Genomic DNA, 16757 nt, shown 5'->3' with positions numbered 1-16757 from the left:
AAATACATAAATCAAATTTGGGAACTTTTTTGGCAGTAATAGAGAACACTATCAAATTTTTTTTTTGAAAATTAAGGTTTCAAGTCAATAATCAACTTTCCCAAAGACCACTAGAAATTTTGACTTTTGAGAGAAAAGTTATTGAAGTTTTCTTTTTGAAAATTTTGTCCAAATTTGCAAAAACGGGTATTGAAAGTTGTTGAATGAGCTCAAATATTCATTGTTAAATATTTAATGACTTCTTTGAGTGATGTGAGGAATAGTTGTAATCAAATCTTTTGGGTCTTTTGCATAATTCAATTTTTATTTTTATTGTTGTATCTCTGAAACAAGAACATTCAATGAGATATAATTAATTGATTCAAAAAAATCTTTCCATGTGCTTCCATGTACGCTTGTTTGTTTATCAGTTATCAAAAATCAATTTTACCCTAAACTGACCAATTTTAAAATTTACACACGCCATTTCACCAAAACTAGAGGTGAGAGACTAAATTTGACAAATGTTTTGTTATATTCCCTGAAAGCACCTAGCAACACTGTATTAGATAGAACAGAATATAATAAATAGCTAAACTGAGTAACCACGTGTTGTTTTCGTACCAGTTATTGGAGAGTTAAATCCGGGTTAAATCCGTATGTCCACTCCCAAAGTAGGACATAACATTTGGCGACGAGTCGGAGCTACAAAATAAAGTGAAATATCATTATATTGGACTGAAAACGTTAAGAAAATAGTGAACTGATAAAACTGAAAAAAAATTGATAAGAACAAAATTTGTTATGAAGCGTTGAACGAGAAGTGAAAAACAAAACAAAACAAAAAAAATTGGCAAAACAGTGCGCGAAACGGACTGAAAAAATCAGATTCGTCGGAAGAGAATGGAACCGGCAGGAGTACCAAGATTTGACCCAACTGATACGTCTACAGTGTCCAGTCGGTGGAAGAAATGGAAACGTAGCTTCGAAATTTTTCTCGAAGTGAATAATGTAACGCAACCCGCTCGCAAACGGTCGTACCTGCTACATTACGCGGGTCCCGATGTCCAAGATATCTTCTTCAACTTACGTGGAGAGAACGAGTTGGAAGTGCCACCCGATTCCGACTTGTACCAGGAATCAGTACAGTTGTTGGACGGTTATTTCTTGCCTTTGAAGTGCTTGCCACGAGAAAGACACATCTTCCGAAACCTCGAACAGAGCCCCGACGAGTCAATTGAGAAATTTGTATTGCGACTCCGTGAACAAGGTGAGCTGTGTGAATATGGAAACTGGCTGGAGGAGAACATAAAGGAGCAGATTTTCGAAAAGGGTATTTCCGATGAGTTGCGAGCGAAAATATTAGCAAAAGGAAACATGACGCTGGCACAGACTCTCGATGAAGGCCGCTCCCTCGAAACTATAGCTAAACACCGTAAAACCCTGCAGCGTGTTGAGGAAATTAATCGCATATCCGGTCAAAAAGGCGAGTGCTTTCGTTGTGGGGAATCAGGTCATTATGCCAACGACCAAGAATGCCCGGCCCGATACGAAAAGTGCAAGCGATGTGATCTGATGGGTCACTATAAAAAGTGTTGCAAGACAAAAGACCTCCGCGGTAAGAAACACGAGAAGCAGAGACACCGTAAGAGCCGTGTACGCCAGGTAGTCACGGAAGAATCCAGCAGTGACGAAAGCGACGACCAAGAAAGCGATAGCGGTGCAGCAAGCAATGTCAATTATGTGTTTGCCATGAATCCCGATCCTGCCAATATGGTGAAGTGCAAAATCGGTGGAGTTCCGTTACGTTGGCTGATCGACTCCGGGGCCGGAGCAAACGTTATAAGCTCCGAAGTTTGGAAGTTCTTGAAAAGCCAGAATGTACAACTGCAGTACCAAACGGATCAAGTAACGAAGAAGCTATACACCTATGGGGGGCACAAGCTTTCGGTCAAAGGAATGTTCATAGCCGATATTGCCACGAAAAAGTCAGCTGTAAGTGACACGGTGTTCGTAGTTGAAGAAATTGGTGTGAATCTTCTCGGCAAGAACGCTGCAATCAAGCTGGGGATTCTTAAAATCGATACCACGATTTGCACCATTGGAACAAACATGGAAAAGATCGGAAAGGTCAAACGAGTAGTTGTCGCAGTTCAAATCGACCCGAAAATAAAGGCTGTCCAACACACACAAAGCCGAATTCCGATACCGCTGCAGCCCAAAGTCGAAAGAGAGCTGCAAAAGTTGCTTGAACAAGACATAATAGAGCCCGCTCCCTCTGATTCTCCTTGGATATCACGCCTAGTGGTTCGACCAAAACCTGGGAACAACGACGAAATCCGCATATGCGTCGATATGCGCGATGACAATAAAGCCATAGTTCCCCAGCATCATCCTCTTCCGATCTTCGATGAAATTATTCCTCATTTGAATGACTGCAAATACTTTTCGAAAATCGACCTCAACAAGGCATTTCATCAGGTCGAGTTAGGCGAAGAGTCCAGACCGATTACAACGTTTGCTTCGCACAACGGATATTTTCGATATAAACGCCTCACATTCGGAATGAACTGTGCAGCTGAGGTGTTCCAGAACATCATCGAACGAGTATTGGCAGGAATCCCTGTTGTAAAGGTGTTCATAGACGACATATTAGTGTTTGGGCGCAGCCGATCCGAACATGATTCAACGTTAAAAATTGTCTTCGACCGTCTGAGAGAACATGGATTCACGATCAATGAAAGGAAATGTGAAATAAGAAAGAAAGGCGTTATGTTTATGGGTCACAAGCTAAGCGGGGACGGAATCAGTCCATCTGAAGAGAAAGTGGACGCTATTCGCCGATGTCGAAACCCACAATCAGCAGAAGAACTACGGAGCTTTCTAGGCCTAATCAACTACCTAGGTAAGTTCATACCAAATCTTTCCACTCTTACTGCGCCATTGCGAGAACTTTTGCATAAAGATACACGATTCAAGTGGGAGTCCAAACATACAGACGCTTTCGAGGCTATCAAGAATCAAATAGCTGATCCCAAAAATCTTGGATACTATTCCCCATATGATGAAACAATTCTCATTGCCGATGCCAGCCCAGTTGGGCTTGGAGCGGTTTTGCTCCAGCAACGGGAAGGGAAAGCTAGGGTGATATGCTATATAAGCAAGGGCCTATCAACCACCGAGAAGTCTTATGCGCAGAATGAAAAAGAGGCTTTAGCCTTAGTTTGGGCTACCGAGAGATTAGAATCCTACCTTAGAGGCCTAGAATTTAAATTGCTTACTGACCACGAACCGCTTAAAGTAATGTTTGGCTCTAATCGTAAACAATGTACAAGAATCGAACGCTGGGCTATTAGATTGCAATCCTTCCGTTTTCAAATTGTCCATATTTCCGGGAAAGCTAATATAGCCGACCCACTGTCAAGACTCCCTAATTTCGAGAAATGCAAAACGTATGACCAACATGGGGAGACAACGTTACTGGCGATTCTTGAATCTGCTACGCCAAACGCTATCACTTTAAACGAAATAATTGATGGGACATTGAAAGATGATGAGCTTGCTGTGGTGAAAGAGTCTTTAAATACTGGTCGATGGAATGAACGCATAAAGAATTACTTTCCATTCCGTGCAGAACTATGTATTATAAGCGACATAGTTATGCGAAACGATAGAATTATTATCCCCGCAGCCCTTCGTAAACGCGTTCTAAAACTGGCGTACATTGGCCACCCTGGGATCGAGAAGACCAAACAACGACTCCGGTGCAAGGTTTGGTGGCCCAATGTTGACAAAGATGCTGAAAAAGTAGTGAAATCTTGCTTGGAGTGTCAAATTGTCAGCAATTCCGTGACCCCTGAAAATATGGCGATAAGAGAACTCCCACAAAGACCATGGCAAGTGATAGCAATGGATATGCTTGGTCCACTACCATCAGCTGAATCCATTTTGGTATTAATCGATATGTATAGTCGATATCGTTGGACGGAAGTACTACGAACAACAACTTCCGAAGACATTATCGAAAGGCTAGACAGGACGTTCATGAAAATAGGACTTCCTTCCGTCTTACTCTCAGACAACGCGTCGAATTTCTCAAGTCATCGAATGGAACAGTTCTGCAAACGATACGGTATCCAACTGAAGCACACGACACCCTATTGGCCTCAAAGTAACGGCGAGGTCGAAAGGCAGAACCGGTCAATACTAAAAGTTCTGAAGATAGCCGAACTAAACAAGACGGACTGGAAGAAGGATTTAGAAGAGGCAAACTACGTGTATTCTCTTGTACGACACCCTGCTACTGGCCTTTCATCAGCAGAGTTGGCATTCGGCAGGAAGTTCCGCGATTGGATACCTGAATTGAATACAGTCCCGAATGAAGATGGAAGCATCAGAGATCACGACATGACTTACAAACAAAATGCAAAGCTGAGATACGATTCGAAACATCGAGCTAAGTCATCCGATCTTGAACCAAATGACCGTGTCTTGATGCGTAATTTGATCCCGAAGAACAAGTTGTCCCCGATGTATCTCAAGGAACCAGTTACAGTCGTCTCCAGGAAAGGAAATAGCGTGGTGGTTGAAACTGACAACGGAAACAAATACCGCCGGAACTCAGCTCATCTTAAAAAGCTGATTGAGGAAGACGTGGACGGAAATGAATCCCAGGACCTCTCAAGCGAATGGATGACACCGAACGTGAAGAGCGCAACGACAATAAGTTCCAGCACACCGATCAAACAAAGTGGGTCCAGAAATGCAGCCGATGGAGATGTTGGTCGTCCAAAGCGAGAAACAAAGAGACCTCTACGTTTTGAAGACTACGATTTGAACTTATCAGATATACAGTGAACAATTAACTCAGGAAAAGGGGAAATTGTAATATTCCCTGAAAGCACCTAGCAACACTGTATTAGATAGAACAGAATATAATAAATAGCTAAACTGAGTAACCACGTGTTGTTTTCGTACCAGTTATTGGAGAGTTAAATCCGGGTTAAATCCGTATGTCCACTCCCAAAGTAGGACATAACATGTTTTGAATTTTAAGACGCAAATATTTTTCCAAAATCCGTTTTTGAAACAAAGCTACCAAAAATGCTGTTTCCCTGTGTTATTTATTAATATAAAAATGAAGATTAGTTTGGATTAAAATTTGTTCAAATTTGAAACTAATCATGAGTTGTTTTTTTTCATCACAAAAGGCTAAATTTTGATAAAAAAAATAACAAAAATTGGCAAATGTGGTAAATATATGAATAATAAATGTATGATGAAAACATTATAAACTTATGATTAAACCATCGCAAAGTTTAGACAAAAATTTTACAAAAAAAAAAAACAAAAATATTGAAAATTCTATTAAAACTGCGCCACAGAAAACCATCACAGAAGTTTTGGTTCAAATCACAGGATTCGAGATTTTTTTTTATCAAACACATAGTTATTTTTTTGGAAACCTTGGTCTTGAATAATCAATAGTTTCTTGTCTTAAATCATTCTAGATGGAGCTTTGAACTTGCTTAAAGAATTGAAACATTTTTTTTTATAATTTTTCATGGATTTTTCAATACATGTTAACAAAAACAGTCGAAAAACGGAAGAATACACAAAAAAAGTTATGAAGTATTTAAAGTTAATAATTGGAGATATTATTTTAATAATAAGATGAACAAGTTTTATAATCTCTTTTCGCCGATAATGAAAATGGATACATTTCTTTTTTTTCATTACATTTATACCCATCATCTCTTAAGCAGATGTTTACACATTTCTTAAAATCGAAAATGGGTAATATTTAGCTTTAAAAACGGTTTTTGATAAAAGTAGTTACTGAATTATCAATTTCATAATTCAAACAACAAATCAAATGTATTAATGATACTACTCATCATAAAAAAGGATCCACCTAATGCTGACGCTCGAGCTACTTTCAGAAGCGCCCGAACGCAGGCAACCAAACTGTAGCAAACCCAAATTTGCGAGCAGAACGAATGATCGGATGCGGTCCAAAGAATTGCAATCATCAATCGCTCGCTGATGATATTCGTCTGCGATTCTTCTGTGCAGAATCATCTTCCAAAGCAATCGCTTGATGATTGGATCATAGCACCGCAGACAGGCAACCCAATCGCCTCTTGAATGAACTAAAGAGGTTGGCCGGAAAGTCCGATTGGTTCGCTCACTGAGTGCCATCGTGTGTAATTTTTTCAAATGCGTTCGGGGAATGGGTTACCTCAAAGAGTGAGAGAATCATTTTATGTTCGTCGATTTATTCGCCAGTCACCATCAGCGATGGAAATGAAATGAATATGATGCGATAAAGGTTTTATCCTGAACTGTACACTTCGCGATCTGTACAAGTAGCGAACAAACTTGGTTCCTCTCAATCCATAACAAAATGTTGGTACGGTTGTCACTCGGAGATAACGAATACATTGTTAGACAACATATAGCTCTGACAAGTGAGTAACTTTCTTTGCTCGATGTGTACTCAAATCGCAAGCAGAAATGTTGCAGGGAGAATGAGTGTCGATAACATTTTTGACTTGAGACAGTCGAAGATTCTGTTGGTCCTCTGACTGTCGGAATGACATTCTTGAATTTTTGATTCCGTGACTGTCATGGAAAAATTTAAAAAATGTCCTGATGCGACACATGAAGAGAAAGCTCTTGACCTGTACATGATGGGAATTGATAGGAAAAGTGGTTCGGGGCCATCTGGTCCTGGCCACGGCCAATCTGGCCGGTTCCGGAATCCGAAAAATCAAAATTATCAGATTTTAACTTGCGATACATCAATTGAAAGCTCTTGATCTGTACATGATGGCAATTGATAGGAAAAGTGGTTCGGGGCCATCTGGTCCTGGCCACGGCCAATCTGGCCGGTTCCGGAATCCGAAAAATCAAAATGATCAGATTTTAACTTGCGATACATCAATTGAAAGCTCTTGATCTGTACATGATGGGAATTGATAGGAAAAGTGGTTCGGGGCCATCTGGTCCTGGCCACGGCCAATCTGGCCGGTTCCGTAATACAAAAATAAAAATAATCAAATTTTAACTTGCGACACATCAATTGAAAGCTCTTGACCTGTACATGATTAGAATTGATAGCGAAAGTGGTTCGGGGCCATCTGGTCCTGGCCACGGCCAATCTGGCCGGTTCCGGAATCCGAAAAATCAAAATGATCAAATTTTAACTTGCGACACATCAATAGAAAGCTCTTGATCTGTACATGATGGGAATTGATAGGAAAAGAGGTTCGGGCCCATCTGGTCCTGGCCACGGCCAATCTGGCCGGTTCCGGAATCCGAAAAATCAAAATTATCAGATTTTAATTTGCGACACATGAATAGAAAGCTCTTGATCTGTACATGATGGGAATTGATAGGAAAAGTGGTTCGGGGCCATCTGATCCTGGCCACGGCCAATCTGGCCGGTTCCGGAATCCGAAAAATCAAAATTATCAGATTTTAACTTGCGACACATCAATTGAAAGCTTGACCCATGATCGGAATTGATGGAAACAGTGGTTCAGGGCCATCTGGTCCTGGCCACGGCCAATCTGGCCGGTTCCGGAATCCGAAAAATCAAAATGATTAGATTTTAACTTGCGACACATGAATAGAAATGGAACAATGATTATATGGAAAGTTAAAATTGAAACATCATATTGTATGCATTTTTTTTTGCATACAAGTATTTCATAGAAATTTTGATACAAAATTCAAGCATCCGAAAGATGACAAGACCAAAAAGAAATTTTGGAAGATGGAAGTAATTTCCCCATTTGTATTCTTGATTTTATTGAGTTTTTCGATAAAAAATTACTTAATTTATAGGTTTTGTGCAATGATATTGTATGCATTTTTTTGCATACAAGCTTTTGTGCAATTTATTCCAATTTATTTGTTTTTCGTGTTATTTTTTATCGTCCCCCCTCTCGCGATGTTCCAACTCTGAGTGACAAAAGAAGGATTTGAAATTTATTTCGGCCTTATTGGTGCACCTTTTAAACTTGGAAAAGGACGAAATTCAATATAATTATGCATTCTTATTGTAATTTGGGAACCAGAAACTTTTCTCAAAGGGTAACAACATTCTAAATTTGAGCGAAAAACACGTGGTCTGCAGGCATTCTGCCTCAATTTTGATTGATTTAAGTTAAAATTTGTGGGAAGTTAATAAAATACATTGAAACATTTATAGTCTTCCGAAAGTGCATTTGAGTGTAATAACGCTATAAGCTGTAGTTTCATCAGACTTCGCAGGCAGGTTTACCATATATTACCATATAGCATAACATAGCATAGCATAGCATGGGGTGACTACACACATCTTGTATTGGCTGATACACATGGTACAACTAATAATCAAAACCAGCATAAGATGCCAAAATGAGAATCTAGGTTTACCATATATTACCATATATATATTAACCATGCAAAACACAAGAGCTTTCTATTCATGTGTCGTAAGTTAAAATCTGATCATTAAGATTTTTTGGATTCCTAAACTGGCCAGATTGGCCGTGGCCAGGACCAGATGGCCCCGAACCACTTTTCCCATCAATTCCCATCATGTACAGGTCAAGAGCTTTCTATTCGTGTGTCGCAAGTTCAAATCTGATAATTTTGATTTTTCGGATTCCGGAAACGGCCAGATTGGCCGTGGCCAGGGCCAGATGGCTCCGAACCACTTTTCCTATTAATTCCCATCATGTACAGATCAAGAGCTTTCTATTCATGTGTCGCAAGTTAAAATCTGTTCATTTCGATTTTTCGGATTCCGGAACCGGCCAGATTTTCCGTGGCCAGGCCCAGATGGCCCCGAACCACTTTTCCTATCAATTCCCATCATGTACAGGTCAAGAGATTTCTATTCGTGTGTCGCAAGTTAAAATCTGTTCATTTTGATTTTTCGGATTCAGGAACTGGCCAGATTGGCCGTGGCCAGGACCAGATGACCCCGAACCACTTTTCATATCAATTCCCATTATGTACTGGTCAAAAGCTTTCTAATCATGTGTCGCAAGTTGAAATCTGATATTTTTGATTTTCGGATTCCGGAACCGGCCAGATTGGCCGTGGCCAGGACTAGATTGCTCGGAACCACTTTTCCCATAAATTCCCATCATGTACAGGGCAAGAGCTTTCTATTGATGTGTCGCAAGTTAAAATCTGATCATTTTGACAGTCGTTTTCGTACAGATGAATGTCGCTCTAGGCATCCCTGCTTATTAGTAAGAAAATCATCATCTTATACGAAATGATTATGATAGGATCGCTTCTGTTCGTCAGATGTACATTTTCCGATAAACTCTTTATACCCAGCTGTGCACTTTGAGATCCACATCTTGTGGTCAGCGCACACTACAAGAGAAATATGGTAAGAAGGAGAGCGTAAAGTCTGAACCAACACGGATAGTATTTAGATGGTGCTCTTTTGAGATACTCGTAACTCGTTTCTCACAGAGGTCTGTTTGCAATTGTGAGAGGAGTATGTGAGTGTCGTCGACAGGCAACGATGTCAATGCATCGTAGACGAGGTTTGTATGTATTCAATTATCGCTAGAAGCGATTTTTTTCCATCGCTGGTCACCATCCTTGGTTTAAAATGTTGAAATCGTTTAATAAGTGTTTATTGATCCAAGTGCCTCCGAAAGTGTTTGCCAGGTAAAAACACTTCTATTCTACTTCACAGATGGAAAAATGTATTGCTACGCGCAGTGCTGCCAGAAATTGTTGTGAAAAGTTAATTAAATCTATATTAAATTTAGGAATTTTAAATATATTCGTTTATATTCAAGTTATGTTTTACAATACAACTGATAAATATCTTTAAAATTGTTGTGATGGAACTGCATATAAATTTAAACAAATATGAAACATGCTTAAAGATAAACGGATATGGCGCGTTTTGCCCCACCTAGACATGTTTATTAAAAATCGTTCAAAATAACATAAAAAATAATTGAATGAGGAAATTTTTCGTTTTGTGATGATTTTCAAGACCAATGTTCATCATTGTAACAGATGTCTGGTAATTTTTTTGGTGATAGATGCCGTAATTCCTTACGAAAGTCGAGGCACAAATTGCAAGTAATATGGCTTGAAAAGTATTTTTGGATTTTTGCAGGGATTTATCGCATATTTGATGCTAATTTTTTGTACAAAAGGTTTCTACTGTTAATTAGAAGGGAATAGCATACCGAATTCTAAAAATAAGTGTATATCTAGCTAGATATCGCAGTGGGGCGTTTTGCCCACACTGGGCATTATACCCCCAGTTCCCCTAAATGTGTAATATCTGAAGATACGGAAAGCAAACATGAAGCGCATGTTATTTGTCGTCGTCCCAAAGAAAGACAAATCCCGAAATCTGAGCTCTACTTTATAAAGCTACAGAGGGAAAAAAAAGCAAAATAGGCCATTACAAATGGTTATCAAACGTGCGTCTAATTTGTCCTAAAATGTAATGAATGGTGGACTGATTTAGACCAACTCATCTTCTGAGTACTCTATAGACGATGAGGAACAAGACTTGGATCACGATGCTACCGATGATAGGAAACTTCAAAATTTACCGGTAAAATACAACACATTGAAAATCCCAAATATTGCTATGCAAAGCTTAGGATTTGAGATTTAATGTAGGGTAGAAGATCAACTGCTGCAACTGCTACTGCAACACTAAATGATTTAGGTTCGGTTTCTGCAGAAGACCAGTATTTGCGATAGACCAAAATAAAATCAAAAGAGCCCAAGAGCAACTCACTACGACAATCAAATCTGACTTGATGGACTTTTATAGAAAAAGAGGGGTACCCTGCATTTTGTTTGATGGAAAATAAGATATCACGAAAAAAAATGATAGATTATTTCCATCGATTTCAGGGCTTAGTAAAAGAAACGCATTATACGATTTGTGCAGAACCAAACGGCCAATACTTGCATCATTTCACAGCTCAACTGGTTAATTTGTGCACTTCACCTCTATGCATTACCTCTAAGACATCTTATGATAAAAAATGGATGAAAAAACGTTAGGCGGAAATGCGCGGTCCGGGACCATTTGTAGGATGCTCAATTCAGCAACCGAGCTAACAATTAATTCTGGATTATAAAAATTCTACTTTATGATGGAATTGGAATTGGAAATGCTTAGTGAAGGTATAGTTAAAGACCTTTCAATCGATCAAGCATTTGGTTTTAAAATTGCTAAAGTTGTTCGAACCGGCAATATACCACCAGGATTTCACTATTTACAAATTGGGGGCCGTCCATTAATGATGTCACGCGTTAGGGGGGGAGAGGGGGTTTCAATTTTTGTGACAATTTGTGATATGGGAGGAGGGGGGTCAGCTTGAGCGTGACATCACTTATCATTTAAAAAAAAAGAAAACAGCAAAACAATAACAAATAATTTTTTCCTAAACTCAACAAATCTATACGTGCACCATTCATTTCATGAATAATAATATTCACGTTATCACTTTTGGTAAATTTAATGAGCATAAGAAAGTTCACAACAACACTTCCACTGCAACACTCAGGAAAGTCCGTCCCACTAAAATTGTGGCAATGCTTGGCTATTCTAACCTGTGGAGAAGATTTAGATTGCGAATGGATTGAAGAAGAGGAACCAATTTGGATGGTTTCGACGCAGCTACTGCCTCTACTTTCCCGGTCATTGATATGGAAAGTCATCAACATAATCTTTGGACTCATGATTGGAATGTTTTTTAAGGAATGATTGAAGGCTTGTTGAATGTTGTTAACCTTTTTTTCAATTGTTTGATTAAAACTGATGAATTTAAAAAAAAGCAACATTTTTAATCAAATTTCTAAAGGGTTGAAAATTTTACTCCAGGGGGGGGGGGGGTTAGGAAAACGTGACGTGATACAAAAAGGGGGGTTACGGAAATTGTGACAATATGTGACAGAGGGGGAAGGGGGGGTAAAAATTTTAAAAATTTTGCGTGACATCATTTATGGACGGCCCCTTGTTCCAGTGAGCCACGCGAGATGGTTAACTACCGCTTATCGACTTTGTAGAATTTATCACCCTTATGCTTGTTTAGGTACGGCGTATTTGTCCTTCTTTCGAACGGATACTTTCGATCGAATTCGAAGAGGCTATTCTTGTTTTCGTTCGAAAGCGATACGTTCGATGTTGGTGTTACCAGATGAACTTCGAAACATTGAGGCAATGTTGCCACACAAATATGTATCCATCAGTGTATCTCTTTCTGTTACATTGGGTTTCTTATGGACAAGATTTTAACCTACAGCGCATAACATTTCAAAGGCTTTAAAATTTCCATATAAATTTGGAGGCATTCTAGTCTACACAATACTTCAAACTTTAAGGTTCATCAGCAAATCGTATCTATCCATTTTTTCTATCCAAAGTTGACCCCAAACCCCAAAGCAATCATCCTCTCCACCATATCGTCGACATTGTTGCTTTTGTTGTCACTCACAATCATAATCATCGGAAACCCCAAATGTTTCAAATTTCACTGCAGAGAACAGCCACATCGAGATACGGGTTTAGTTCGAGGCTTCAGACAGACTGGCTTCATTTTCCGCTGACGATGAAAATCTGATGATGATGGTCGAATTTAGTGGAAAATTGCTGCGGTCCACCGACATCATCACCATCATCCTCCCTTGGTTCACATAGGAACATATATTCGACTGACAGCTAGCCAGCCATCCAGCCCTTTTTTGTCATCTTGGAAAAGTTGGAGCCGGGGAATGTCAGGCGTAAAGCGTCAGGTGGCTCGGGTTAGCCAGATGTGGCAGACTTTTCGGTTGAGTGTTGGCGTGCGATGTCTGACCTCGTACGGACAATATTCAAGGAGATGGGAGCACACAGTTCGGGGCCCTTGAGGTCACACCAGCAACAAAGGTGTTGAATAAATGACCTTATGTGAACATTTTCAGCATTATGTGGAGCCGCAGCATGATATCGAGAGAAACAGTCCATTGCTTGACATTATAGAAGTTTTCATATTTGGACTCTGCGCTCCCAAAAGTTTGGTCTATGTGTCGCACAAAAAGCTTTATGGTCGTCTGAACATTAGATCGTATGAAAGAAAGGAATTTATAGCATAGCATAGCATAGCATAGCATAGGGTGACTACACACATCTTGCATTGGCTGATACACGATGTACAACTGATAATCAAGAGCAACGCAAGATGCCAAAATGAGTATCTGGATTCAATATTCATTCCAAGTGCTGCTCTTGAAGATCAGTGTGGTACCATGATGCACACCGTGACAAGTCAATGTAATCATAGAAGGGATTGTCTGAAACAGCAAAAATAACTCTTTAGGTGCAGAGAACTCATACGACCCATAAAGCTGTTTCGGAAAGGAATGGAAGGGATGTTTTAGTGGGAAATCCTACACGGCAAATAGGATTGACAAAATATGTTTAAATATAATCAAAATAAAATGAAACAATCTCACCAAAGTCCATTGATAGGCGATGAGGGAAGGAGGCAGCGTGGGTTGATTTCTATTTGATGGTCCTGTTGCACTAATGATGATAATCCCTGCACCTTCCAGTCACTGTTGTTTGATAATCCAGCAAGTGCTTATGGATGATTTTTCGGGATTTGAGTGCTTCTTTTCTTCTGGTGATTTTTTTACACAATCGTCACTGCTATCCTTACACAGATTTCGAAAAAGAAGCTTCTAAACAGATAAAAATCACAATATATTCACGAAAACAAACGAAAAAATAACGAGGTCGGAAAAAACACCTCTTGAAATTTGAAGAACAAATTAAGTTATTGAAAAATTGAAAATTAAAATTTTTCACGGCAGAAAAAAAAAAAAAAAAAAAAAAAAAATTCATGAAAAAATGACAAACATTGCATTAATGAATGTAATGTACTGATCCTTTATATGATTTTTGGGGGTCTTTACATGCTGATTTTTTACACATGTCGGTTTTTCGGCTAATCCACAAAATGGTCCGTTTTTTAATTTGACATGACCGAAGTGGCTAACATTTTTTAGATGTTGAAAACCAAACAGTTTGGAACCGCAGAAAGAAAACCCAATAAATCTAGCATTTTCAATTAAATTATACGGAAATATTGGGAGATAAACAGGTATTTTGCCCAAAACATAAATAGGCGCATTTAGCCCGCACGGTTTGATGCTCGGCGTTTTAGACCAAACCCACCGGGCGTTGCTATTTCGGTTGGTATTTTAGATGTTTTGATTGGTTGCGTTTTTGCCTACTTACTTATTTTCGCACCCATTGTTGCCATCCAGGTTGGTATTTGTGTTTGTTTATTTTCTGATAGCGACGACCAGCTTCGTTGCTACCGGGTTGCTACATAAACGAATCATGTAACAACCTACTGCTCGAATGCTATTTCTCGAATCAAGTTAGCGACTGTTGGTGCGATGATGGGTTGATAGATATGTAGCTGAATGTACTCGATTCGAGGTTTAGCAACCATTGGTGGGCCTGGTCTTAGACAACAGTTTTTAATAAAATAGATTTCTCGAAAACTGAAGGAGATTTCGATAAAAATTACTCTAATGACCGCAATGTATAGAAAACAGATGCCGGCTTATGTGTTTATAGTTTTTGTACACATATTCGAGGAAATATTTGATTAAATCAGTATTCTGCTTAATAGGCGCATACGGCCTGCTCCTCCCCTAAATAGCGTTTATTCTTAACCCATGCGTTCTGTACAGTTTTTCCCTACTTCTGGAGGAATAAGCATTTCTATTCGAGGTTCGCTTTTGGCTGACGTATTATTTAATAGCTAGAGGTTGCAAATGAACAAAATGTTCAACCAATTTTTCCTGCTGGGTTGCGGAATTGACTTCTCAGCATCCGGAATTTCGGACTTGTAATTTAGTGTCTCCCTTAATGTGTGCGTCAAAAACTTTTGTTGTCGTGAAAATTTCATTGCAGGGAACCGGACACATAATAAGCAATATACATCTCAATTAATTTTCGACCGCAACATTTTAATCACGTGGCTCCATTCAACGGGTCAGAACTCTGCGGAAGCAATCAGTTATTTTTGAGGACCATCATTGTTGGCCAATATCCACCCATTGCACCCTGGTCGATGTGTTTGTGGGATGCCATTTTTTCATTCAACAAATTCTACCGCATTCCTAGTAGATTCACACAATTTGGTTCGATTTCAATTAGTTTTGTTTCTTTTGCAGAGGACAAATTAATTTTCACATATTTACCTCCGCGAGTAAAAAACACTCGCTATTGAAAGTGCAAAAGGGGGCCTTTTTATGAATAAAAATAGTGCAAACATAATGGAAATCGAATCAAATGTATAGAAAACCGCACCGAGCCTCGCGTATGCTTGTTGAAGCAGAGTTAAAACTGTGGCGACGATGAAAATAATTTGAAAAATTGTGTTTGTTAATTGCATGCAAAAAGGGCTTTGTTTGTGTTGCACGAGTTCGAGTAACCGACGATATCAGAGCAAATATTTGAACATTTTGCTGAGTAGCTTTTTCTTTAATCGATTCAATTGGAATGACGTAAGCTTGAAGAGTGTGCTTTTCACCAATACAAATATGCATGTGGACTTCAATCAGACATAACTAGGCGTATGTGTGATGACAAACATAAATGATCATTTGAGTTCGGACCTGCACTTAACTTCATTCCGAGAACTGTTTTTTTTCACGATATCATCGTTAAATTTTGATCACAAATAAAAAAAAAGCTTGTGTTAGTATTTACTATCTGCCAAACAAGTGTGTATTCAGTATGAAGATATGACCCATTCCAAGTACCTCTAAACAGGAGAGCCGATTTTTTTTTTATTATTCAAAAATAAAATACACAGCATTGGAAAGGGAAAGGTTTGGCACGTGTGCCAAAATCAAACGGTTTTAAGAAACAACATTGTCTCGCAAATTAAAAGCAAGTAGATGCTTTGTATGTGGACTTTGCCAAGACATTCGATCGGCTTCCCCACAAGCTCCTGATCGACAAACTGAAAAAAATGGGATTCCCAGCTAGGATCGTAAAGAGGCTCGAATCGTATCTCCATGGCAGAACTGCACTCATTCGACAGGGTCACATCAAATTCCGAAACTTCACTGTTCCTTCTGAAGTTCCTCAAGGGAGTCATTTGGGTCCACTACTGTTCAACTTGTTTATGAACGATCTTTGTGATATAATTGATTCTGACTTAGTGTTCTACGCTGACGATCTAAAAATGTATCGCTCAATAATTTTCAGACTGTTTGTTACTGCAGCAGGATCTCGATAAACTTATGTGATGGTGCCAAATGAATGCGATGGAAGTTGATCTGAAAAAATGTAAGCTTATAATGTTCACTAGAAGCAGAGTTGAGATCGCACATCTTTACACAGCTGATAACACGGTAGTTCAGAAAGTTGAATCCATTCGTGATTTGGGTGTGATTGTGAATAAGTCTCTAAATTTCAAGGAACATCTTGCTGTAATCATGGTAAAGGGTAAAACAGTGCAGGGATTTCTGGTAAGAAACACCAAAGGATTCACCAATATTACCACTCTGAAGGCATTGTACTGCTCGCTCGTCCGCTGTGGTTTGAAGTACAACATTCAAGTCTGGGAACCAAACTCAATGGGCGCGGTGGTATGAAACTTCCCGAATCAGTCCAGAAGCAGTTTTGAGGTACGCACTCCCTTATCTACCCTGGAATGAACCTCAGAGACTTCCACCTTACCATGACCGATGTGGGATCCTGAATATCGAACCGA

General features: G+C 39.2%; 1 protein-coding gene across 1 annotated transcript; it reads left to right on the top strand.

Annotated features, from left to right (window-relative positions):
- The first annotated feature begins 882 nt into the window (after window positions 1-882).
- On the top strand, window positions 883-4836 carry LOC129737606 (uncharacterized protein K02A2.6-like). Its single transcript, XM_055728766.1, has one exon. It carries the CDS (start codon window positions 883-885, stop codon window positions 4834-4836), a length of 3954 nt encoding a protein of 1317 aa, XP_055584741.1.
- The last annotated feature ends 11921 nt before the right edge of the window (window positions 4837-16757 follow it).

This window comes from Uranotaenia lowii, chromosome 1 (assembly GCF_029784155.1).
Source record: "Uranotaenia lowii strain MFRU-FL chromosome 1, ASM2978415v1, whole genome shotgun sequence".
Classification (NCBI taxonomy): domain Eukaryota; kingdom Metazoa; phylum Arthropoda; class Insecta; order Diptera; family Culicidae; genus Uranotaenia; species Uranotaenia lowii.
The sequence above is the reverse complement of the archived record's forward strand: the minus strand, read 5'-3'. Positions and strand labels throughout refer to the sequence as shown.